Source organism: Leopardus geoffroyi, chromosome A2 (genome assembly GCF_018350155.1).
Source record: "Leopardus geoffroyi isolate Oge1 chromosome A2, O.geoffroyi_Oge1_pat1.0, whole genome shotgun sequence".
Classification (NCBI taxonomy): Eukaryota; Metazoa; Chordata; class Mammalia; order Carnivora; family Felidae; genus Leopardus; species Leopardus geoffroyi.
Window position 1 is genome coordinate 15,792,525 of NC_059331.1, and position 22,291 is coordinate 15,814,815.

Genomic DNA, 22,291 nt, shown 5'->3' on the forward strand with positions numbered 1-22,291 from the left:
GTGGTATCACAGAGATGGCCTGAAGCAGCAGGATCCTGACAGGCCATCAGCCAGCTGCTCTCCTAACTCAGGAGACACGGAGAGCTTCGGTCTGCACCGCCTCGGCCTTGGCCTTGGCCGCTTCAGCACCAGGGGAACGACTCCAGGACTCCCACACCTCGCGAAGGCCCCAAAGAGCGTATCCCATGCCTCCATGAACCCGGGGCCCTTGCTGCATGGCTTGTAAAAACCTCCCTCGCTTGTCTCTGGCAAGCTCTTTCAAATGCCAGAGAAATTCATTTTATAAAATTTGGGGGAACATTGAAATCTCGTGCCAACAGCTCAAAATCATGTTTACGCTTATCCAGCATGTCTGCAAGCATCCAATATTCTGGTAAAGTGGAAAAGGGACTAAATGCACCCGGGACTATTGCCTGAGTTCCTAGTCATGGCTTAGGTATTATATTAGAGGTACAACTCTTCCCCGACCTCCAAACTCCTCCTATGTCTGCCCAGATGCCGTAACAATAGAGACAGAAGTCTAGTCCCAGATTAAGAAAGAAAGACACCACACGGCTCACGTAAACTTATTTACGCTATGGTGCAAATGACTAATACTCTTAACGTTGCCCAGAAACTGGCTCTGGCAGGAGCAATTACAGCAAACTGACTAGTCACGTTAGGAAAGAAGGATCCGAGGGGGGAGCAGGCTTGGGGCGTTGCTCCTTACCCGCTAGCTGAGAAGGGACCCAGATAGGGGCCCCCACTCCCAGACGAGGTGGAGCATGTCAGTTGTGAATTGCACCCTGACCGGGAAAGCACGTTGGCAAGGACGGTTCAGATGGGCCGAAAGCAGAAAGCCTTTCTGGAAGAGTCCATCGCCTCGGTCTGGTTGAGCACAGCCACCAGCATCTATGTAGTTGCCACCCCTGGAAAGGGGGGCACTTGGCTGGCACCTGGGGCTTCGAAGGCCCGGCAGTCCTGCTGGCTCCACACAAAAGGGTCGGGGAGCAGGCTGCCCTCAGCAGAGCTTCGAGAGGGTGCCGTCACAGCACTCGTGAACAAAGCCTCACGAGGCGGCCCAACCCCTCAGACCTAATTAAAGTGTTGACCAACTGCAGGCCTGGGTCACCTTCCCCAAACACTCCTTCTCGCTTGCACTCCTCTTTCTTAAAGGGAAGGGGGACTTGAGAGTTGCCCATCACTGTTTGAACTTTCTCTTGGCCCTCGTGCTCCCACCAATGACAACCATCCTGGGTTTCTTGGTCACTGCCTCCGGGACACACACAAAACTGACCCCCCCCCCCCATTCCCGTCCACTGGCCCAGGAAGGCAGGTCGGAGAGACCCGTGGGTGTGAGGTGTTGCCTCTGGGCCTGGGGAAACCAAACCATCTCTTTCAGGAAGGTGGAAGGCAGGCCGCTCTGGCAGGAGCCGCACCCCCATACCTGGGGCGGCAGGGCGGAGGCCTTGTCACCGGAGAGCCCAGAGGAAATGCCTGGGAGGTGGTGACGGCACGTGGGAAGCTCTGGGCAGCCTCTGGAACAGCTGCACGAACATGAGACACCATCTGGGGCATCTATGTATTCCTGCCCTCGAACAGCACTAACCCTGTGCACATGGAGAATGTCACAGAGCTCCAAGATCCTATGCTCAGGGCGGGGACAATCCTGACCAGAATATCAAGGGGGCGAGCACAGCCAATGACGAACTATGAATGGAATCTCTGCCAGAATATGCTGTAGCCAATAAACACAGCCTTGAAGAAGCCAACTGTAACCCGTACGTGTTAACAAACCGCCTGCCGGGCGGTTTGTTGGGCACCACTGGTAAGAGGCGGGCCTGACCCAGGAGCGGGGGCCGCAGCCGTGAACAAGGCCAGTGGGTACTGGCCTTCCAGGAACCCCCGTCCAGAGGGGCAAAGCTCCTCCTAAGCTTATAGACCAAAAAGAGGTCACTGGAGGCCTGAGAAGTTCTTCGATGAACAGAACACGTGAGACCCCAGGTTCTACGCTGCTCGGGATCCTAAGCCACCACTGCCTTTCTTCCACGTTTGTGGCCATTCGCCCGTACGGTCATTTCTCGTTTAATCTGTTTTCTCCATGAGTCCGTAAGCTCCACTGCTATTCACCATCTCCCCAGCACAGAGTGCAGTCCTGACCCCTAGAGAGCCCTCAATACCTTACTTGGGGAATGAATGAACCAGTTAGACAAAACCGGACCCGTAGTCTCTTACTCCGCAGACCTAACTAAACTTTAGGCATAGAAAGGCACCAACATGTAAATGATGAGAATTATCCTTCCATGGCGGGAAAACATGGGCAAATTTTCAAAACATTCGATTTCTCTGATTTCTCAAGTTTCCTTTACTGGACATAAATTACTTTTGTAATTTGTAATTATAGACATTATACCATCATTACTGTGGAAATATTACAGCATTACTATCCCAAGAAGAAAGGGAATAATGTAATTTAGGGACTGGCTGGATAAAGCGTGCCCCACAGCTCCGGCCTGAGGCAGCCTTATCCAGAAGCCTCCTTCACTCTATCTGGTCAAGGATAGCCACAGCCATTACAGCCACCTCCCCGACTCACCCAGCCCACGCAAGGCCCCCTCCTCTCTGCATCCCTGGGACTTTGATCTGGAACCGTCAACCAGAACGCTCCCAGGGTAGAGGGGAAGTATGGATGGGTCTGAGCACAGCCGTGGTTGGATGAAAAGTGGAACATCCCGGGTGCACACGGGCTCGGGGGTGGGGCTATGCTGGCAGACAGGAAGGGCAAGCAAGACCCAGGATGGCTCTGAGGCTGGGGCTTGGCGCTGGGCAAGAAAACCGTCTTCTCTTTTACCAATTGTAATGGAGGCTTGCTAATTTGGACCCTATTCAGATTCTGGAATCGGACTAGTCAATGTGAGATTTCCATTCCCTAACGTGCAACGGATTATGCAATAAAGATCATTCCCCAGTTGGTGATACTGTGCTATGTTTAGCTCACCAAACTCTTTTCAGGCAATTTTAGCAAATCTGTCTGTCCTGGGGAAGTTATTTGACCTTTTCCTACCTTGTGTGTGGCGTTTGTGGTTTTTAACTTTTTCCTGTTTTTTTTTTTTGTTTGTTTGTTTGTTTGGGCTTTTTCCCCCGTGTGCAGTGTGGGGAGGTTACCCTTTACCTTCCTCAAGGAGGAGGTAGGGGAGGAGAAGAGCAGACGTTCCCAGTGGCTAACTTTGGTTGAGGCTTCCCACTGCCCCCTCCCTGCTCTTGACCAAGGCTGCAGACGGCCCTGGAAGAAGCCCAAGGGGCTGCAGGTTCAGCTTGAGGAAATTCCTTCTGGCTCCTTGTGAAACCACCACGTCTGGTTCAGCTGTCCAGCCCACCCCGGTCCTCCTACGGGGATTCTCCTCCTGGCCTATCCCCCTGCAGACCAACAGCTTGCTTGGGTTGCTTTTTCAGCTCAGATTTTTCTTCCGGATCCCACAGGCTCGGTTTTCCGCCCCAGGTCAAGGATGCAGTACCCCAGGCTCCTGAGGTGGTTAGCCAGACCTGCCCGTGGGGCCCAGAACAGCCGTGGGGTGACGTACTATAACCAGACCACAGATCCCCTCAGAACCACACTGATGTACATGTCCTCATCCCTGGAAACAGGATCTGGCCAAACTAGAAACAGGTGCTCGGTGTCTTTCAAATGCCACAAAGGCCTTTGTGAATGTGGAAGACCATTGGTGGTCACAAAAACCATCAGGCTGACCGGCTGCAACATGTGGAAAAGGGGGAAATGCCCCCCTGCCCCACGGAGCTCCGCTCAACCACCCTCATCTCATAAAAGCCATGAGCCCACGTGCTCTGAGGCTGAAGCTCTTATTACAGGGACATTACGGTGCCAAACAATATGTCTACAAGCAGCAAGAGGATAATATAGACCCAAGGAAACATTTCAGTACCCACACTACTGATCCATTTAGTTGCTCAGAGGCCCTTCTACCAATCAAGAGCTTTAAAAACAAAAACAAGCAAAGATCCCCAAACTGACAATGAGATCACAAATAGAGTCTGGCTTATCTCTGGAGCAACACAATGACTTTGAGGCCCAGGTGAGCAGATGCTGACCAGCTGGACCCCCCTCATCTCTGCTCACGGGTGGCCTCTGGCTGGTCACAAGGCACCAGTTATTGACCCTCACCTGCTGTGTGTTCTGAGGCTGCTCCAGGGAATGTGGCCCCAGACACTGAGTTCCTATCAGTGATTTTCACCATGAGACCACAGCTAGACAACACGTTTCCTCTGCCTCGTGTTTAAGGACATTCCAGTCTGGAGTCACCCAAGTTGTCCTTGGAATCACCAGAAAACACAGGTTACCCATCAGCCAAACCTCTCCCCTCCAGGGAAGGGAGGGACTGCCATTTCTTGAGTGCCTACTATGCATTCTGGAGGCAGCAGCCCACAGCCTCGGTGACCAGCACAGGTCAAAGTCACCAGATGTTCTGATCTTGTCTCTTTTGGGTAGTTTCTCTCATCGCAAACATCTGGGGGGCGGGCAGTGTCTTCCTGCCCCGAAAGGACTAGTGTGGTTTAAAGTGTGGCTCTTGATCTCCTGCTTTTGCCCCAAAACCAGCCACACGGAGCAAAGACCATCCAAGGAACAGCCAGAGGACTAACACTAAAACAACTACAAAACTAACTGAAGTAAACTATTGGTTGTAGATCCTAACGGGCGAGCCAACGTTCACTATACAATCCTTTCAATGATTATGCTTCACTATTTTCCTAATAAAATACCAAAAACAACTTAAAAACGAAAGGACGCACAACCCAGAGATGAACACTTGTAAGAGAAGCAGAAAACCTGTTTCCTAAAGCAAAGAGGCTTCTCAGATCCCTTTAATCAAAGAAGGCCGAGTCCCATCACTGAGACAATTAACTTCGGCTTCCAAGGGTGATAAGAACAATGGCCCACGACTGGTACAGGGAATTCAGTAATTTATGAATAGCAGCTGTCACAGAAGGGAAAGTCCAGTGGAGTCCACTTGATATGGGCACACTTTGGAAGGTGGGAGCCACTGAATGCAGAAAACCTCAGCGAGACTGCTCTTTATTAGCACCAACACGCAGGGGAAGCCGCATTAGGCAGATGGCAGGGGAGTAAAGCTTGCTACAGAGACCACAAGGCTTGCAGGGGCAGGAGGGCAGTGAGCTGATTACAGCCTGATCCTCTGCCCTCAAAGAGCCCCTGACCCATTTCTCTGTGGGAAAGGAAACTGCCGTGGTAGAGACAAGCAGAGGAGCAGAGGCTGTGGCCAACACAAGCAGCTTCAGTAAATGCTCTTTTTTTTTTTTTTTCTGGAGGGGGCAGCCAGTGGGAGTTGCGAAGAGTGACAAGGGGCATCAGAAGATACATGTGCACAGAACAGGGAGACGTGTGGTTAATGTGTCAACCACACACACACACACACACACACACACACCCACACGCTTTCCTTACACAGAAATAAAATCCAGGCCTCCCCCTAGAACATCCCCCAGCCGAGGTTCCGAATAGCATGGACTCTTCAGCGCAAGTCCCAAGCAGCCACACCACAGACAATCCCAAATCCACAGGTGTTTCAGGAAAGATCACGGGGGGGGGGGAAGGGGGACTATTTTGAGCCCCTGCACCTGAACACAAGGTAAAGAGAACGGGCCGTGGCCCGAAGATGGCCTGGGATGAACAAACTGTCCCCTTACGGGAGGGAGGGAGAAACAAGGTCTGGGCTATCCCCGCCCGGCTGAGCCCGGAACTTCGCTTCTTATAGTCAGTGGCCTCTCGGACAATCCTGGCAGAAACTCCACGACCTGTCCTCCTGTGCCTAAATGATCCAAGGGCTGTTCTGAGACTCCTATATGGTGGGCTCCTTTTCGGGGGTCCTGGAACCGGTGTTTGGGGATCTGTCTTCCCAACTGACCACCAGAGGCGGCCAGGGTTCCAGGGTCAGTTTCAGCAGCGGACCGAGAGGTGCCTCCCCGGCCCTCTGGCCAAGGGCAAGGGCTCGGACCGGGTCTGGGGGAGACCCGGGATGGGCGGGGACGGTGAGGGCAACAGGTGACAAGCCGCGTCGGGAGGGAAGTTCTCCGCTCCGAGGCCGACAGCGGCCCAGGCGCCCCCGAGGTCCGGCCGGCCCCCCGCGGCACTTACGCGCTTGTGGGTCCACTGTTTGGCAGAAGCGAAACTTTCTGGGGCCCAGCGGAAGAGTGCGGTAGCGCGGCGCAGCCCGCCATGATACGCAGAGCCGCCGCAGGCGGGCGCGGACTACAACTCCCGGCACGCTCCGCAGGCCGCCTACAAGTCCCGTCGGACCCCACGGCAGAGGGGCGTGGACTAGGACTCCCGGCTCGCGGCGCGCGCTGAGGTTTGCGTCTCCTGGCGCCGCTGTGCCACCCGCCCTGGGCTAAGCCTCTCAGTCCCCGCAGGCTCGGTGTGTCCCCGAGTCATCGGTGTGGCACCTTGAAAGCAGCGCCGTCACCGTGTGGCTTTTGAGAACTTGCAGTGTGGCTAGTTTGAGCTGAACAGTACACGGGCTGTAAGTGCAAAATACACCTGACTTCCAGAGACTTCGTATGAAAACAATACCGTGAAGTAGCTTCTTACTACTTTTATACTGATTGCATGTTGAAAAGATAGTACTTTTGGTAGGTTGGGCGGGCTAAATGTAAAGCATGTGTCGCTGGGCTTCCCGGATCCCCCTCACTTCTAAACCCAGGGACCTATTTGAACTCAGTGCTCAAAAACTATGTGTTAATGAATGAACTACCACTCCTGACTTCTGCCCCACTCTCGGCCCGATTTCTATTTGTAAGTTCTATTCTCTGTTTCTAAGTTGCAAGGCATTCTGAGGCTGGACTCAAGAGAGTGCATTCATTCATGACGTCTACTATGGATCCAAGGCAGGAGAGCAACCGCACCCGGGGTACTTCAGCCTGTGATGGCAGCCTGGGCTCTGCCATTCCTTAGTTCAGGCTGCAGCATCCTTTCCTCTGCCTTAGCTCCCACCATTTCATCGAGAAACACCGTTTTACCTCGCAGGACTTAGCTACTGGTGTCCAGCCAAGCGCCACGGCCCCAGCCATTGGCTGGGTGGGATAATACGGGAAAGGAAATAGATTTCCTACTTAAGGTTGGGGTATGGCGTGTCATCAGCCATCTTTTATAAATTAATGAGGGACAGACAAATCAGTGATGAGATGGATGGAACAGTCAATCCGTGGGGGGTGTGGGGAAGTGATTTCCATCCTTCCTGTTAAAAACTATGAAAGGAAGAGGGAACAGGGGGACGATGGCAAAGGGAAAATCGTTGTGCCAACCACAGTCTGAATGGTTTTGTGACATACTGAGGGTGGGAGAGATTTTAATGTCGGATTTTAGTGCCACTTTCTCAGGACTATGAGCTCACATCCTCAGGACTGTGACCCCACGTGACTGGGGCTGTGACCCCGCATGTTGAGAGCTATGGCCCCAGTGAATGGGTCATGACCCCATGTGCCAGAAGCCTTGCCCCCATGTCCCTGGGGTCATGACCTTACAGGCTTGCAGCCATGCCCCTGCTTGATCAGGACTGTGAGCTCACGTCCTCAGGGTTGTGACACCTTGTGCTCAGGTGCATCACCCTGTGTCCTCTGAGCTGTGGCCCACTGCGCTCCTTGGAGCTATGACCTCTTGCCTCAGGCAGCGATCCCACGTGTTCGAGGCTATGAATGTTAGAGTGGACCTCTCTGAGCTCTGATGCCCTCCTTGGTCTAAGTGGGAAACAGAAATGTCACAGGGTGGCTGTGAGATGTGCACATATATGGGCCTGGCACAGAGCAGATCTCAGTAAAAGTCAGTTTCTAGTCTCCTGTGGGTGTCTTCAGCCAGGAGTTGTGTTCTTTGTGGTCAAGGTAGACACTAAAAGCCCATGAGGGGCTCTGAGAGGCACTAAGATTCCCTTCACACCCACTGAAATGGCGCCCCGTGTTGGTCTGCTCATGCTGCCGTAACAAAGTCCCACCAGCTCGGTGGCTTAAACAGGTCTCCAGGCTAGAAGTCTACGATCAGGGTGCCTGCCGTGTTGTCCCCTTCTGTGGCTGTGAGGGAACACCCATCCCATGCCTTTCTCTTAACTTCTGGTGTTGCTGGCAATCTCTGGTGTTCTTGACTTGTGATAGCGTTAAGTCCAGCCTTCACCTGGCATTCTCCCTTGGTCTGGGTCTCTGTCCAAATTTCCCGTTTTTATAGGGACACCGGTCATATTGGATTACAGGCCTGCCCTCACCCCTGTGACCTCATTTTAACTAATTACATGTGCAGTGACCCTCTTTCCAGACAAGGTCACATTCAGAGGTACCAGGAATTAGGACATGGACACAAGAGTTTCTTGGGGAGTAGGAGGAGGACACAGTTCAACCGATAACGTGCACGAAGCTACAGATTTGTATCCCCTAAAGAACGTCATGGAAATGCAACTCATGAAATTATAGACTCATAGGCTTCATTTTTTAATCACGGGGAGGGATCTTAGAGTTTAAACCTCTCCAGTTGAGTTGAATAGATAAGGAGAGGAAGTGGCTTGCTAAGGATCCAGTCAGAACGGGGGATGTGATTTCCTATTGAGGCCAATATTTGTGGGTTTCCTCTAACTTTTATTTTATTTTTTTTAATTTTTTTTTCAACGTTTATTTATTTTTGGGACAGAGAGAGACAGAGCATGAACGGGGGAGGGGCAGAGAGAGAGGGAGACACAGAATCGGAAACAGGCTCCAGGCTCTGAGCCATCAGCCCAGAGCCCGACGCGGGGCTCGAACTCACGGACCGCGAGATCCTGACCTGGCTGAAGTCGGACGCTTAACCGACTGCGCCACCCAGGCGCCCCTCCTCTAACTTTTAAATAAACAAGATGCTTTGAGGGGCCCCTGGGTGGCGCAGTCGGTTAAGCGTCCGACTTCGGCTCAGGTCATGATCTCATGATTTGTGGGTTCGAGCCCCGCGTCAGGCTCTGGGCTGAAAGCTCAGAGCCTGGAGCCTGCTTCGGATTCTGTGTCTCCCTCTCCTCTCTGCCCCTCCCCTGCTCACACTGTGTCTATGTCTCAAAAATAAGTAAACATTGAAAAAAAATTAAATAAACAAGATGCTTTGAAAAATTAGTAATGTTCAGTGTTGTTGTTGTTCAGTGTTGCTTTGAAAAATTAGTAATGTTCAGTGTTGTTGTTTTAACTCACATTATCCTTATTTTTGGAAAAAAAAACCAGAGGCAGATTGTTGAACCAATTGTAACCAAAGTGGGAGGACAGATACAAGTGGGTACTTCCTTCCCCAAACTCCCATAGTTCATTGCAAGGTGCCTTGGAATGATAGTTTTAATGACACGTTTAAAGTGACGTGTTTAAGGCGTGCATTCCCAGTTGTGTGGACAATCGAGTCATATACTTTTCTCTGAGTCAAGGTTAAGTCATCTGGAAAAAGGACCACCAATTCCTTGGGACTAGAGTAATCCTATAGAAATCTTTCTCCCAATAAGAATGACCAGAGGCTGACCAACTTGAGAGTGGTGCTAATCCTTCTTTGCAATCTTAGGCCCCCTAACATGGGCTTCCCTCTGCCTTCACACAGAGCAGCCCTGTACACACGTGGCCAGGAACATCCTGGAGGTCCACATGCCCCCTCTTATCCCCGGGCCCACCTCTAATCCTTGTAACCACCCAGTTCTCCATGCCCATCCATTGCCCATATCTTCTCTCTAACCATGAGTGATGCTCACCTCTGATTTTCTGAAATGGTCAAAGTCAAGGAACCAGGCTTCCATTGTCCTCCTTTGGGCCCTCTGGCCACACTTTCTCTTGTGGGGGAGCTGGGAGTGTGTGTGTAGCAGGGCAGGGGTGGGGTGGGGTGCGGGGGCGGTTACAACCACCCACACGTAAAATCTGGGCTGGCCCCAAAGTGGAGAGCATAGTTCAGGATAATCCTTCTTCCCCTTCCCAAACTTCCCCCAAACCTGCAAAGTGTCTCCCACCAAGTTTTCAGGATGCCCCAAATTCCCGGGAGGAAGCATAGCGTTCCTTCTGATTGGAGGACTGATCTCTGAAAAGTCCTTGTTCCAACACAGTGGGTCATGAAATGGGGGGGGGGGGGGAACCTTGGACTTGAAGACAGCCCAGGGGAGAGACAGGGACAGAAAACTCGAGAGCCACAGAGCACTCGAGACACATTGGCCTCCTGGATAATTTTGCCTAAGGCCTAAATGGAGCAAATTTCCCACCATCCTGACCCACACGAGGCTTGTTCCCCACTCTATGCCCCATCCTCTTCCTGTATCCCTCCCTTCACCCTGAATCCTAACCGAGATCCCCCACAAGCAGAGAACTTTTAGGAATCTTATATAAAGACCTAGGTAGAAATGAGGGGAACACAGCCAGGGATGAGTCCACACACGCTACTCTTTTATTTGTGCATATGATACAATGATGCTTTCTGTCTTTATGAGATGATTGCAGTCGTAATTCCTATTTGGGGCTGAATCACTGGCAAAGCAAGTACTTTTACACACATGATCTCATGTGTATCTTCATTGTGTGAATAGAGTCTGTCTTTGTGCTTTTGGCATTTATACAGTTTTACAGATGAGGACGCGGAGAGTCTGGGAGGCCCATGGTCACAGTGATTCAGTAAAGGACCTTAGATTTGGGGTTTGGGTCCAAGGCTCACATCCCAAAGGCCTTCTCAGACAATCTACTTTGGGATCTGTTCTCCTGGATTTTCCAGACTCATGGGCCTCTTTGTCCCGTCACAGGGAGGCTTTACAAATGAAAGCTGTCAGGAGTTCAGCAAACCAGGCGATGTGTGGGCTGATGGGCCATAGGGAAGAGTCATGGGACGCCATTGGGCAGTGCCTGGTGTTGACCAGAAGGTATAAAGTAAGCAAGTGTGGAAAGAAAAAACAGAAGTAGGAAAAAGCCAGAAAGATGGTCTCCTATTCACTTACTCAACCAACCACAAACATTGCCGGGCGTTGAGGGAGGTTCTAGATCGGCCACACGTGGCTTCTGCCCTTGAGGAACTTCCATTCTGGCTGGGGTCATCTGAGGTCTGGGACTGCCCTGGGCTTGGAGTTCCTATTCAGAGACCAGCAAGGCTCCTCCCTTCTGGGTTTTGTCCAAGAGAGTGGGGTGGTGGGAATGCTGTGAAGACATCTTCCCTAGGAACTACCGTGGATTTTTTGTGTTCCCGGAGCAGCAGAAGGTCCGCAGCCCTGTGTCCAGGGCAACTTTTATTGACTCTCGTGGGACAGGCCCACAAGAGTGCAGCTGTGGTTCAGTGGGCAGAGGGAGGGGACAGCAGGAGGTTGTGGCCAACACAGTGTGTGGTCAAGGTGGCCACTAGTGTGCAGTGCTCTGGCTGATTTTTTTCAGCAGTGCTTCCCGTAGGCTCCTTTTCTGATAGGGCGTCTTCCCAACACGTCTCTGTTTCTCTGTGCCTCTTGCCTCGGTTTCCCAAGGAACTAAATTAGGAGAAGACGCTCTACTCTCTACCCTTGGAGATGACGAAACATCACGAGAAATGTAAGGACATGGACACGACTGCGTTTAGCGAAGTGCTCTCGGGGGTACGGCTGAATGTGTCGGAAGAAATGCTTAGATGAACATCTTTGGAGGTGAAGGGATGGGATGGGTGAGGAGCACACGAGGCGAGCCTCTGTAGTGACGACCCCCCTCCCAACCTGCCTTCCAGGAAGAGTGGCGTTAAGACCGCACTGCGTTGGTTTGGGGGGTTGCGAGCTGGAATCGTCTCCCCTTCTCCTCCCAGGGCTCAGCCTGCCCTCTGAATAAAAGTCAAACAAAACTTTAATAATATTAGTTTGAAGGGGGTGCTGAACGACTACCCTGATCAGAAGCCCGAAGGCTTAACTCTGAGCCACGACTACCTCATTGCCTCTTTCCTTTTGCTGTTTCTTCTGTCCGTGGTGAGTGATGTCCTCACCTATTGGCTGGCAAGTCCATGAGAGCTTTATCCCTTCATGAGGGTCTGAGACTCAATGCGTTTGGTAACTGTGCAGAGGCGGGCTGCTGGTGAGACGGTCTGGCCCCTGCCTGACCGGACGGCTGTGCCGGCTGGTTTTGGAGGGGTTGGCTCTGCTCAGTCCTCGGTGACTGCCGGGTGAGACCGTCTGCAGGGCCAACGTGAGCACATCCTAAAATAAGCATAGTCAGAGTGCAATCTGGATGCTGAAAACCCGCAGCTAGATGGGAGACGTGTTGCATATCATAGCTCCAGCTTCCTTCACATGAGCTGGCCCCTGCATATTCGGCCCATGATTCTTTGGGGGAAGGAACGAATGGAGTAAATGCCACCTTCTGCATGAAGCATTTACTTGCAGGATATAAAGATGACGAGATACCACTGCCTCCCTCCGAATGCCAAGAGCCCAGCTCCAAAGGTCCAGATAAGTAAACACCCACCTTGGCCAAGGCACCCAGGGTGCAGGTTCCTGCAACACCTCCTGCTCTCAGGATGGATATTGAGCTGACCCTTCAGATTCATCACTGTCACCAGGAATGTTCTCCACCTGCCTGGTGGGTGGCACCCACTTTCCCTGGCCACGCCCGTTCCAAACCTGAGTCATCTTTGAGTCTTGTGCTTCCCCTCCCTCCACCCCCACGGCCCAGTCCTGCTGACTCTGCCTTTCCCCCATTCCCTCAGAGTTGTTCTTGCCCACGGTGGCTGCGTGTCCGTGGTTCCACCCCCAGATGACCTCGCTTCCTCAGCATCCTTCTGCGGTGCATCTCTTTCCCCACCCAGTGTGCTCTGAATGGACCCCGGGGTGCTTCAAGACCCTCAGCGGCTCCTCATCTTTTGCAGATAGAGCCCCAACACCTCAGCAAGTCTGAGGGTCCCCTGCAAGTTGGCACCAAGGAACTTTCCCAAACTTCCTGCGGGCAGGAACCTGGTCTTCAGACCTGCTAGGCATGGGCCCTGGTGTTCCATCACTGTGTATGAGTGGGAGCAAAGAATGACAGGTGTCACTATTCTTCCAATGTATGTATTTTGGGGGGCCATGCCTGGGGGGCACGTGCCTCTTGCCCCAGGAGGCTAGTTTACAGATATTAACCTTCCTTCCCTAGTCTACACTCTCAGAGCACCATGCTTATTTGTCTCTGTGGCAATGGCTGTCACTTGACCTTGCTTTTCAGTTAGCAGCACACATGCCTGCCTCCTACACTGTCCCATAGCTTCACATCCCAAGGACGTACGTGAAAGCCACCTTCTAACCTTTCCATACAACAAACCTGGTCCCGATCTGTAAACCTGATTTAGTTCTGGAGCGGGGCCTTTGGAAAAGCTCCCCAGGTGATTCTGACGTGCACCCCAGTTAGGTACATTCAGCTGTAACTCCTTGAATTCCAGAGTCTTCCACAGTCCCCAGAGTGGGACTTTGCACACGGGAAGCACGGAATATATGCTTGTTGAATAAATTAGCTACTAATAACAGCTGGAGCTTAGAGAGCATGTGAAGCCTTCTCCTCTTCACCTCCGGCTACAGGTTCCATGATGTATTTGCACTTGGGTGGCCAGGCTTGGAGGCGTTTTACTTGGCCGGGGAAGACTGAAGGTCCAGTTTTAAGAATTAAGCCAGTAGCACCTGCTGGAAAGGACTGAGTCTCAGACCCTCATGAAGTCTTGGAAGATCCTCCTTTCTGGGACTCCTTCCAAGTCTCAGAGCCTTCTGAACGAAGCGATGTCTAAGCGAATGAATTAATAAAGGCAAGAGTGATGAAGTCAGAATTCAAGGCTTGTTTTTGTGGATGGCCGTATAACATTTCCAGCTGGGAGCCACTTTCTGCAGAAGGGGCGACAAGTGGGACCTGCTGGCGGAAAGGTACTGCTTTGGCCCCCAGCCCCATGGCCTTGGCATTCCCCACGGTGCCCTCCACGGTGCTCCTTCCTGCACCACCGAACTCCCTTTCAAAAGAAGGAGGCGCCCTCATAGTTGAAGGCGCCCAGGGTGTGAGGGGGAATGCTGGACGCCTGCTGCCGACAGAGCCAGAAGTGCCGGAGCAGACTTTTGAGATGCCTGCGGAACTTGACCCCGACAAAGACGTAGAGCACCGGGTTGAAGCAGCAGTGGGAGAAGGCGACGTTGCGGCAGATGAGCAAGGCGTAATCCAGCTGCTGGATGAACTCGCAGCTCTGGATGACCCTGAGTTTCAGCAGCGTCTGTAGAAACAGGATCAGGTTGTAGGGAGCCCAGCTGAGGAAGTACACCACCACGATGGTGAAGATGAGTCGGACCGTCCGGTGGTGCCGTTTGGACCGCGAGCGGAACAGGGTCCTGAGAATCTCCACGTAGCAGAACAGGATGATCCCGACGGAGAGCAGGAAGATGATGTTGTGCTGGTAGACCGAGGCTATGAACCATCTGACTTCCGAGTAGTTGCAGCCCGAAGGAAACACCTTGTGGAAGATGGCATCGATGATTGAGGACAGGATGCTGGTCGCCCACACGGCCGCGGTCACCAGCACGCGGCACTGGAGGGTGTGGATGCGCATGGACGAGAGGGGCCTCACCACCGACACGTAGCGGTGGATGGTCATGATGGTCAAGAAGAAGATGCTGCTGTAGAGGCTGATGGAGAAGATCATGTTGAGGAGCTTGCAGAGGAAGTCCCCCAGCACCCAGCCCCAGTGGTACCCCAGGATCCACACCGGCAACAAGAAGGAGAAGGCCATGTCTGAGAGGCACAGGTTGAGGATAAAGACGTTGGTGAGGGACTCCAGGCTCTCGAACTTCACCAGGACCCACAACACTAGGCTGTTGCCCATCAGACTGAGTAGAAACACCAGGAAGTACAGGATGGTGGTGCTGAGGGTGGCAAAGGCGAAGTTCTTGCTCTCACACAGAAAGCTCTGATCGTCATAGTCAAAAGGAGTGGTGGACTCTGGGATGCCTGAGGGCTCCATCTAGACATGGAGAGCATCTGAAATGAAAGAGATGAGGAGTTTCAAGCCACATGGTTAGGCTAGGATCGATAGGACCCACGTTATAAAACAGTGTGGTCCAGGGGCGCCTGGGTGGCTCAGTCAGTTGAGCATCTGACTTCAGCTCAGGTCGTGATCTCACGGTCCATGAGATTGAGCCCCGCGTCGGGCTCTGTGCTGACAGCTCAGAGCCTGGAGCCTGCTTCGGATTCTGTGTCTCCCTCTCTCTCTGCTCCTCCCCACCTCATGCTCTGTCTCTCTCTCTCTCTCTCAAAAATAAATAAAACATAAAAAAGAAAAAGTGTGGTCCATGGTCCAGCCGCCCATCATGAACTATTTGTAATGAGACTAAGAACTTTGGCCGAAACGTGAAGCCACTAAGCAAACTGTATAGTTTGGTGGGCATTTTTTTCTTAGCCAGGCTCTCTTGGTGGGGGAAGTGGTGCATTCATTCACGTTCATTTACTCTGTCACAAGCCCACTTTCTCTTGAAGCCTGGCATTGGAGTAGCACTAAGCTAGACCAGTCTCCCAGTAGGTGTGTATGACAAAGAGCAGCGGAACCAGATTCAAAGAACTGAGGTCAAATTTGGGCCCCATTCCTGTATTTCTGGGCCAGCTACCTAACCTTCCTGACCCTAAGGTCCTCATCTATAAAACAGGGCTAAGGATCCCCACATTGTTCCTTCGTCTATTTACCAAGTGTCTAAGTGAGCATTGACTCTGCCTGCCTGCCTTCCTCACTCTGTCTCTCCCCCATCCCTTCCTCCCTCCCTCCCTCTCTCCCTCTTTCTTTCTTTCTTTCTTTCTTTCTTTCTTCTTTCTTTCTTTCTTTCTTTCTTTCTTTCTTTCTTCCCCCTCCTCTCCTTCCTTCCATAAATCCTGACGGCAGGATTGTTTCAGGAAGCTTGCTGTCTCTTGGAACAGGTCCAAAAAGAAAGGAGCAAACGTCTCCCATGTGAACTCAGGTAGGAAATAATCTCAAGACTCCGATGAACACTGAGACTCCGGGAGACCAAATCGTCACTAACACAGATGTTCTGTGGAAGAAAGTATATGCAGAGTGACCTCTGAGGACCAAAGGAGCCATGAGGCAAAAAAAAAAAAAGCTGACTGGTCCAATTTGCCAAGAAATGGTTTAGTAAAGGATCTTATGGACAGAAGTCTGTCTTGGATGGCTGCGAGTCGAGTAGATCTCTGCACCCCACCTCCCATAAAACCTGATCTTATAGCCCTGGAGGCTGGGGAGTACATCCTGGGAGACTCTCAGGAGGAAACGTTTAGAATAGCTGTGTGTCATAGTCTTGTCTCCAGAGCAGGTCAAGGCCGGTATGCCCCAAGTGTATACTTACGGGTTCTTTATCATGCCCGTGGTTGGACAAAAAAGAAAGAGTGGTGGTGGTGGTGGTGGTGTGTGTGGGGGGCTTGGGGGGGACTGTGCTCAAGAAGGCTCCAGGTCACAGAGTGGTCACCATGGTGGATTTGTCCAAGATGGCGTCAGGCTGGTTGACGCGGAGCATTAACTCTCAGAGCAGAAAGCCGCCTCACGCAGGAGTCTGTCTTACAGAACTTCCTACAGAGGCAAGCAAGCGGAAGCAACCTAAGGATCCGGTAGGAGGGAAGACGCTAAGAAAACCGCACGGAGTCACATTGATTCAATCCTCGGCGCTAGTGAGGTTTTGGAAACGGGGAGACTAGAAGGCCGAGGAGAGGAAAGGGAACGTGACGGAAGAGCCAGAACTCTCGTTGAAAGAGGTGAGTGAAGCTTTGGGGAGGAAGACGGGAGACTGGGCGAAGCGGCTGCCTGCACCACGTAGGGGCCCCCTGGTCACCTACTAGGTGCCAGGCACCGCGCTGGCACAGGCTACTCGTCTGCTCCCTCCGTGCCGTGACTGTCTGTGAGGCCGTCAGAGACACTGAGGCTCCGACTGGTGAAATGGCCTTCCCTGTGTTAATAGAGCCAGGGAGCAGGGAGGAGGGCCAAGCCGGAGCCAGACCTAGGCTCTCCTGCCTTGTATTTGGAGAAGGAGAATTGGAAAGGTAGCCCGAGTGTCTCACTTACCTAGTTAGGGGTGGGAGGAATAACAAAGGGGGTCTCCAACGTGTCCTGTTTTCAATACTGTTTTCTTACGGATTTTAAGAGCACTCCTTAGTCTTGTCAACCCGTTGGGCCTTTTCTTTTTTGCCTTTGCTTTAAAGTTTATTTATTTAGGGGGGCCTGGGTGACTCAGTGGGTTGATTGTCTGACGCCAGCTCAGGTCACAATCTCGTGGGTTGTGAGTTTGAGCCCCACATCAGTCTCCGTGCTGACAGCTCAGAGCCCGCTTCGGATCCTGTGTCCCCGCCCCCCCCCCCCGCCCCTTCCCAGCTTGCACTCTCTGACAAATAAATAAACACTAAAAGTAGAAAAGTAAAGATTATTTATTTTGAGAGAGAGAGAGAGAAAGAGAGAGAGGGAGAGAGAGAATCCCAAGCAGGCTCCACCCTGTCAGTACAGAGCCCGATGCGGGGCTCAATCTCACAAATGGTGAGATCATGACCTGGACCGAAATCGAGAGTTGGAAGTATAACCCACAGAGCCACCCAGGCGCCCCAACCCACTGTGCTTTTTAGCTTTTCATTCTGTCCGGGTCTTTTCATTTTTTTGACATTTAGAAAGTAGGAGCTTACATCTGATTCAATACAACAGTACCTGATGACCTGTGATGTAGGGCAGACCCTGTGACAGATGCTGGATTCTTGGGTGGAAACACGACTAATAAATAGTCTCTGTCTGCAAGAGGCTTGTAGTTCAGAATGACGTTAGAAATCGTACAAAAGTCTGGGACCTCCTGTCGTGTGACTAGTTGGACGTGCAGGTAGTTTGGGACGGGAGCCTTGTACGCACCCCTTACGTCGTATAGGTGATCCCCAAGTCTGCTGCTTGGCTCTTGTCTTCCCCTGACCCAGACCCAGTGGAGGCCGACCCATCTTCTTAACATCAGTGCCCCAGCTGCGTGGTTGGAAATTTCTCAAAATGAAATGGCTTCTCCTGACAAAGGAGGTAGGTACCTTGTCCCTCTTTTAATTTAGTAAAAACAAGTGGCTTTACACACTCTCGGTGTTGTCACATCTCTTGTGACCACCGAAGAAAGCACCGGAGAGATGGGGTGGCTTCCTGCGCTGATGATTTGTGTGGAATCACTGAAGCAGAATAGTCACACGTCTCTCCTTGTAGTGGAGGTCACACTTTCTGCTCCACTCTCCAGGATAAAAGAAGTCCTCGGGCTGGTCTGGGATGACAGGAAGCCAGTGACCAAAGTACACAATGTCGATATCTCCCACCTCACCTAGTCTTTTCCTGATCTGTGGTCCTGAGTAGTGCAGCTTGAGTGGGTTGGTAACAGAACTTTCCAGTTCCTGTTCTGCCAGGTTACCAAGTACTGAAGTATTTACTATGGTGAAGATGACACTAAGTGGGTTTCACTTCTCAGTAAAGGCTGAGTAAGCTCTGGTGAACTATGTACAAACCCTGGAACAAAAATGAAAACTGAACCCAGACACCTTCCTGTGGGCACTGCTGAGCTACCAAAAGATGGTAAACATTGGAAGGGACTGGGCATCTGAAAAAGGAGAACGGCTGAATGGTGGGAGTCCTACTTTTATGACTTTGGCCTTGGGGGCAGGACCCGGTCATGAGGGGCAGCTGAAATTCCAGTAGCAAAGTCACCATTTTTTTGGTCTTGAAAAACCAGAGGGCTGAGTTTAGGACAACCACAGCCACTGGAGAGGAGGTGAGGGGACATCACAGAGAGGCTGTCCTCACTCTCTAGCCGACCTCTGAACCAGGAATGTCCCCTGGGAAAACCGGAGGCACCGAACTGAAATGGACTCACTGCCCACTTCAGGGGAGGCCGAGTTTAGAATGTGAGCCGGCCACGTTGATTATGTGCGGAAACCAACAACATATAAAACAATCAAAACTTTTCAGAAGAATGAAACAGAATCCGGTCTGCACAGCATAACGTCCACGATGATGAGGCTACAATACCACCTGTGCAGCATAGGGAGAAAAAGCAGAACGTGGCCCCTCCTCAAAAACGTGGTGCCTCGGTGGCTCAGTCAGTTAAGCATCTGACTTCAGCTCAGGTCATGATCTCGCGGTTCGTGGGTTCAAGCCCCACATCAGGCTCGCTGCTGTCAGCGTAGAGCCCGCTCGGATCCTCTGTCCCCCTCTCTGTGTCCCTCCCCTGCTTGCGCTCTCCCAAAAAGAAAAGAAATGTATAAAAAAAAGATAAGAAACTGACCCTGAGATGCCCCAGAGATTGGAATCTACAGATATGCATGGGAATGCAACTCTTTTCACTGTGCCCCAGAGAGTACAGGGAAATATATCCCTAATGAATGGACAGGTAAATCCCAGCAGAGAAGGAGAAAAAAAAAAAAAAAAAAAATCTATGAAAGAACCAAAAGGAAGTAGAAACCAATAACCATAAGATATCTGGAAGAGCCAAAATAATTTGGAAGTAAAACAACATACTTCTTTTTTTTTTTTTAATTGTTTTAATGTTTTTATTTATTTTTGAGATAAGGAGACGGGGCAGGGGGAGGGAAGAGAGAGAGAGAGGGAGACACAGGATCCGAAGTAGGCTCCAGGCTTTGAGCTGTCAGCACAGAGGCTGACGTGTGGATCAAACTCATGAACCGTGAGATCATGACCTGAGCTGAAGTCAGACGCTTAAAGGACGGAGCCACCCAGGTGCCCCCTAAAGCAATATGCTTCTAAAGAGTCTGAGTCAAAGAAGAATTCACAGGCAAACTGTGAAATATTTGGAACTGAATACTAAGAATAAATGGCACATGTTAAAACTCATGGCACACAACTGAAGCATGCTTAGAGACAAATTTATACCTTTCAATGCTTATGGTAGAAAGAAAAGAGGCCTAAAATTAAGGATCTGAAATCAATGATTCAGAAGCTGGGCGGAAAAAAAAGGGCAAATTAAAACCCAAAGAAAGTAGAAGAAAGGAAATAAAGATAAAAGAAGAAATAGAGAATAAGAAGAGAGAAAACGTGCAAAACCAAAAGTGGCTGCTTGAAAAAATTTTTTTGAAATATAATAAAATTCTAGCTACATTGAGAGCAGAAAAGAAAGAGGACACAAATTCTGAATAGCAGATTTGAAAGAATGGTTATTGCTGCAGATTATTGCTGTACAGATAGATCTTACCAACTTTAAATGACTAACAAAGAAAAAAACAAAAAGAATAAGTGACAAAGAACTATTATGATCAATTTTATGCCAGATTCAACAACTTACATAAAATGGACACATTTCTTTAAAAATTCAACCTACCAAAGCTGGCATGAAGTGATATGGCAAATCCGAAAAGTCCTACCTTTATGAGACAAATTTAATTAACTATTAAAAAAAAAACCTTCCCACAAAGAAAACTCCAGAACTACATGATTTTTTTCTCATGCGTTCTGTCAAACATTTAAGGAAGAGATAACATCAATCTTAGACAAACGATCTGAGATACAGGATGGAATATTGCTCAGATCGTTTCATGAGGCCACCGTCACCCTGATACCAAAACCAGACAAAACCAGCACGATAAAGAAAACTACAGACCCATATCCCTCATGAACGCAGACACAAAAACCCTTATCCAAGTATTAGCACATCAAATTGGCAATAATTTAAAAGGACGATACGTCGTGACCAAGCGCTGTTTACCCCAGAAATATGAGAATGGCTTAATGTTTGAAGAATCAAGCAATTTAAATCCTTGCATTAACAGAATAAAGACAAAGGCCACATGACACTGTTTGATCAACGCAGAAAAGTATTTGACAAAGCTCAATACCCACTCATGATGCCAACTCTCACCAAATCAGAAATTAAAGGGGTATTGGACGTCTGTAAAAGCGATTCCACTTTTCTGTTGGTTATTCATTCATTTACTCAAAAGCTTCTGGGCTGGGCTTGGGAGGTCTTGGGGACACAAGGGAGAATGGCACCAAGTAGCTCTCCGAGTTCCTTTCCAGGAGCCCGGTTCCCTTTTGCCTGTCACTGCTCTCCCTCCCTGTCTCTGCTTGCCCACCTCAGCTCCAAGAGAGCAAATGTAGCTTTTCCTGTCCGCCATATAACTTGGATGGAGAAACCCAGATTTAAATTATCCAACCACTAAGAATAACAATGCCTGACCTTAGCGATGCAGATTTGGGGGAATCCCCATGAGGGCTTGGGACTCTCCATGTTTACCAGCTCTCCAGTTGGTTCCGATGCCCACAGGGAGTTGTAGAACCTGTGGTACAAGCTATTAACATTAGAGGAAAACACAAGTTACACACATAAAGGAACTCACCTATATCTACACCTCCTGTGTGTCTTGAGGCAGAAATGATGCTTCCCTGTTGCACGTTGTGCTCCAAGAAACCGAAACAGCCAGAAGCTAGAGGAAGGTCAGAGAAAACTGTAGTACGCTGTCTCAGAGGGAGACTGGGAGCCTTGACTAATCCCTCCTCTCCCACCTCCTGGCTTCCCGCTTGACCCACCCCCAACCTCCCTATCCCCACCCAAGACCTCACGTCACAACCTGGCCCCATCACTGGTCACCCAGCGTGTCTCCAAAGGCAGGTGGGGTTGACAATGCAGGAGTCACCTGAGCCCCCGGATCCCACTGAGAATAGAGTCAGGCAATTTTGGAGTGGGAAGGGATCCTAAAGGGTACGTTTTTAAAAAGCTGCATTTGTATGTTAGCCGAAATTACATTTTATTAATGTACCAGTTACGTATGATGGCGACGATGATGATTTTAAGTCGAGGTGAAATTCACGTAACATAAAATTTGCCATTTTAAATGGCAGGATTCAGTCGTTTCTGGCATATTTCACGATAGTTATGAGCCATCATTGCTCTCCAATTCAGGAACATTTTTCAGTGCCCTCAAAAGAAATCTCACACTTGTTAGCAGTCAGTCCGGTTCCCTATGTCCCTCCATCCCCCGGCAAACCACTGATCTACTTTCTGTCTTTATGGTTTTGCCTGTTCTGGACGTTTTGTCTAAGTGGAATCATACAATATGTGACCTTTGGTGACTGACCTCTTCCACTTAGTATAATGTTTTGAAGGTTCATCCACATCGTGGCATGTATCACTACTTCATTCAATTTTATGGTTGAATACTATCCCCTTGTGTGGGTAAACCACATTTCCTTGGCCCATCCATCAGTTGGAGGACATTTGGGTTATTTCCACTGTTTGGCTATGATGAACAATGTTGCTTCTGAACAGTCACGCACAGGTTTTTTGCGTGGACATATATTTTCAGCTCTCTCGGGTTTCTACCC

General features: G+C 50.5%; 2 protein-coding genes across 2 annotated transcripts in view; both read right to left on the bottom strand.

Annotated features, from left to right (window-relative positions):
- The window catches only part of FYCO1 (FYVE and coiled-coil domain autophagy adaptor 1), a 74,030-nt gene extending 67,752 nt beyond the window's left edge, over positions 1-6,278 (bottom strand). The window contains exon 1 of the mRNA XM_045492624.1: positions 6,149-6,278. The gene's annotated coding sequence lies outside the window, so the exon portion shown is untranslated. The remainder of the gene's footprint in view (positions 1-6,148) is intronic.
- A 4,123-nt stretch (positions 6,279-10,401) lies between these two features.
- Positions 10,402-21,476, bottom strand: XCR1 (X-C motif chemokine receptor 1). Its single transcript, XM_045492629.1, has 2 exons — positions 21,307-21,476; positions 10,402-14,955 (listed from the first exon to the last, which is right to left on the bottom strand). The coding sequence occupies exon 2, from the start codon at positions 14,936-14,938 to the stop codon at positions 13,943-13,945; it is 996 nt and encodes a 331-aa protein (XP_045348585.1). The 5' UTR covers positions 14,939-14,955; positions 21,307-21,476; the 3' UTR covers positions 10,402-13,942.
- Positions 21,477-22,291: the final 815 nt, after the last annotated feature.

What these genes read in the sequence shown, in the direction of transcription:
- XCR1 (XM_045492629.1), bottom strand. Translation starts at nt 14,938, where the DNA reads ATGGAGCCCTCAGGCATCCCAGAGTCCACCACTCCTTTTGACTATGAC.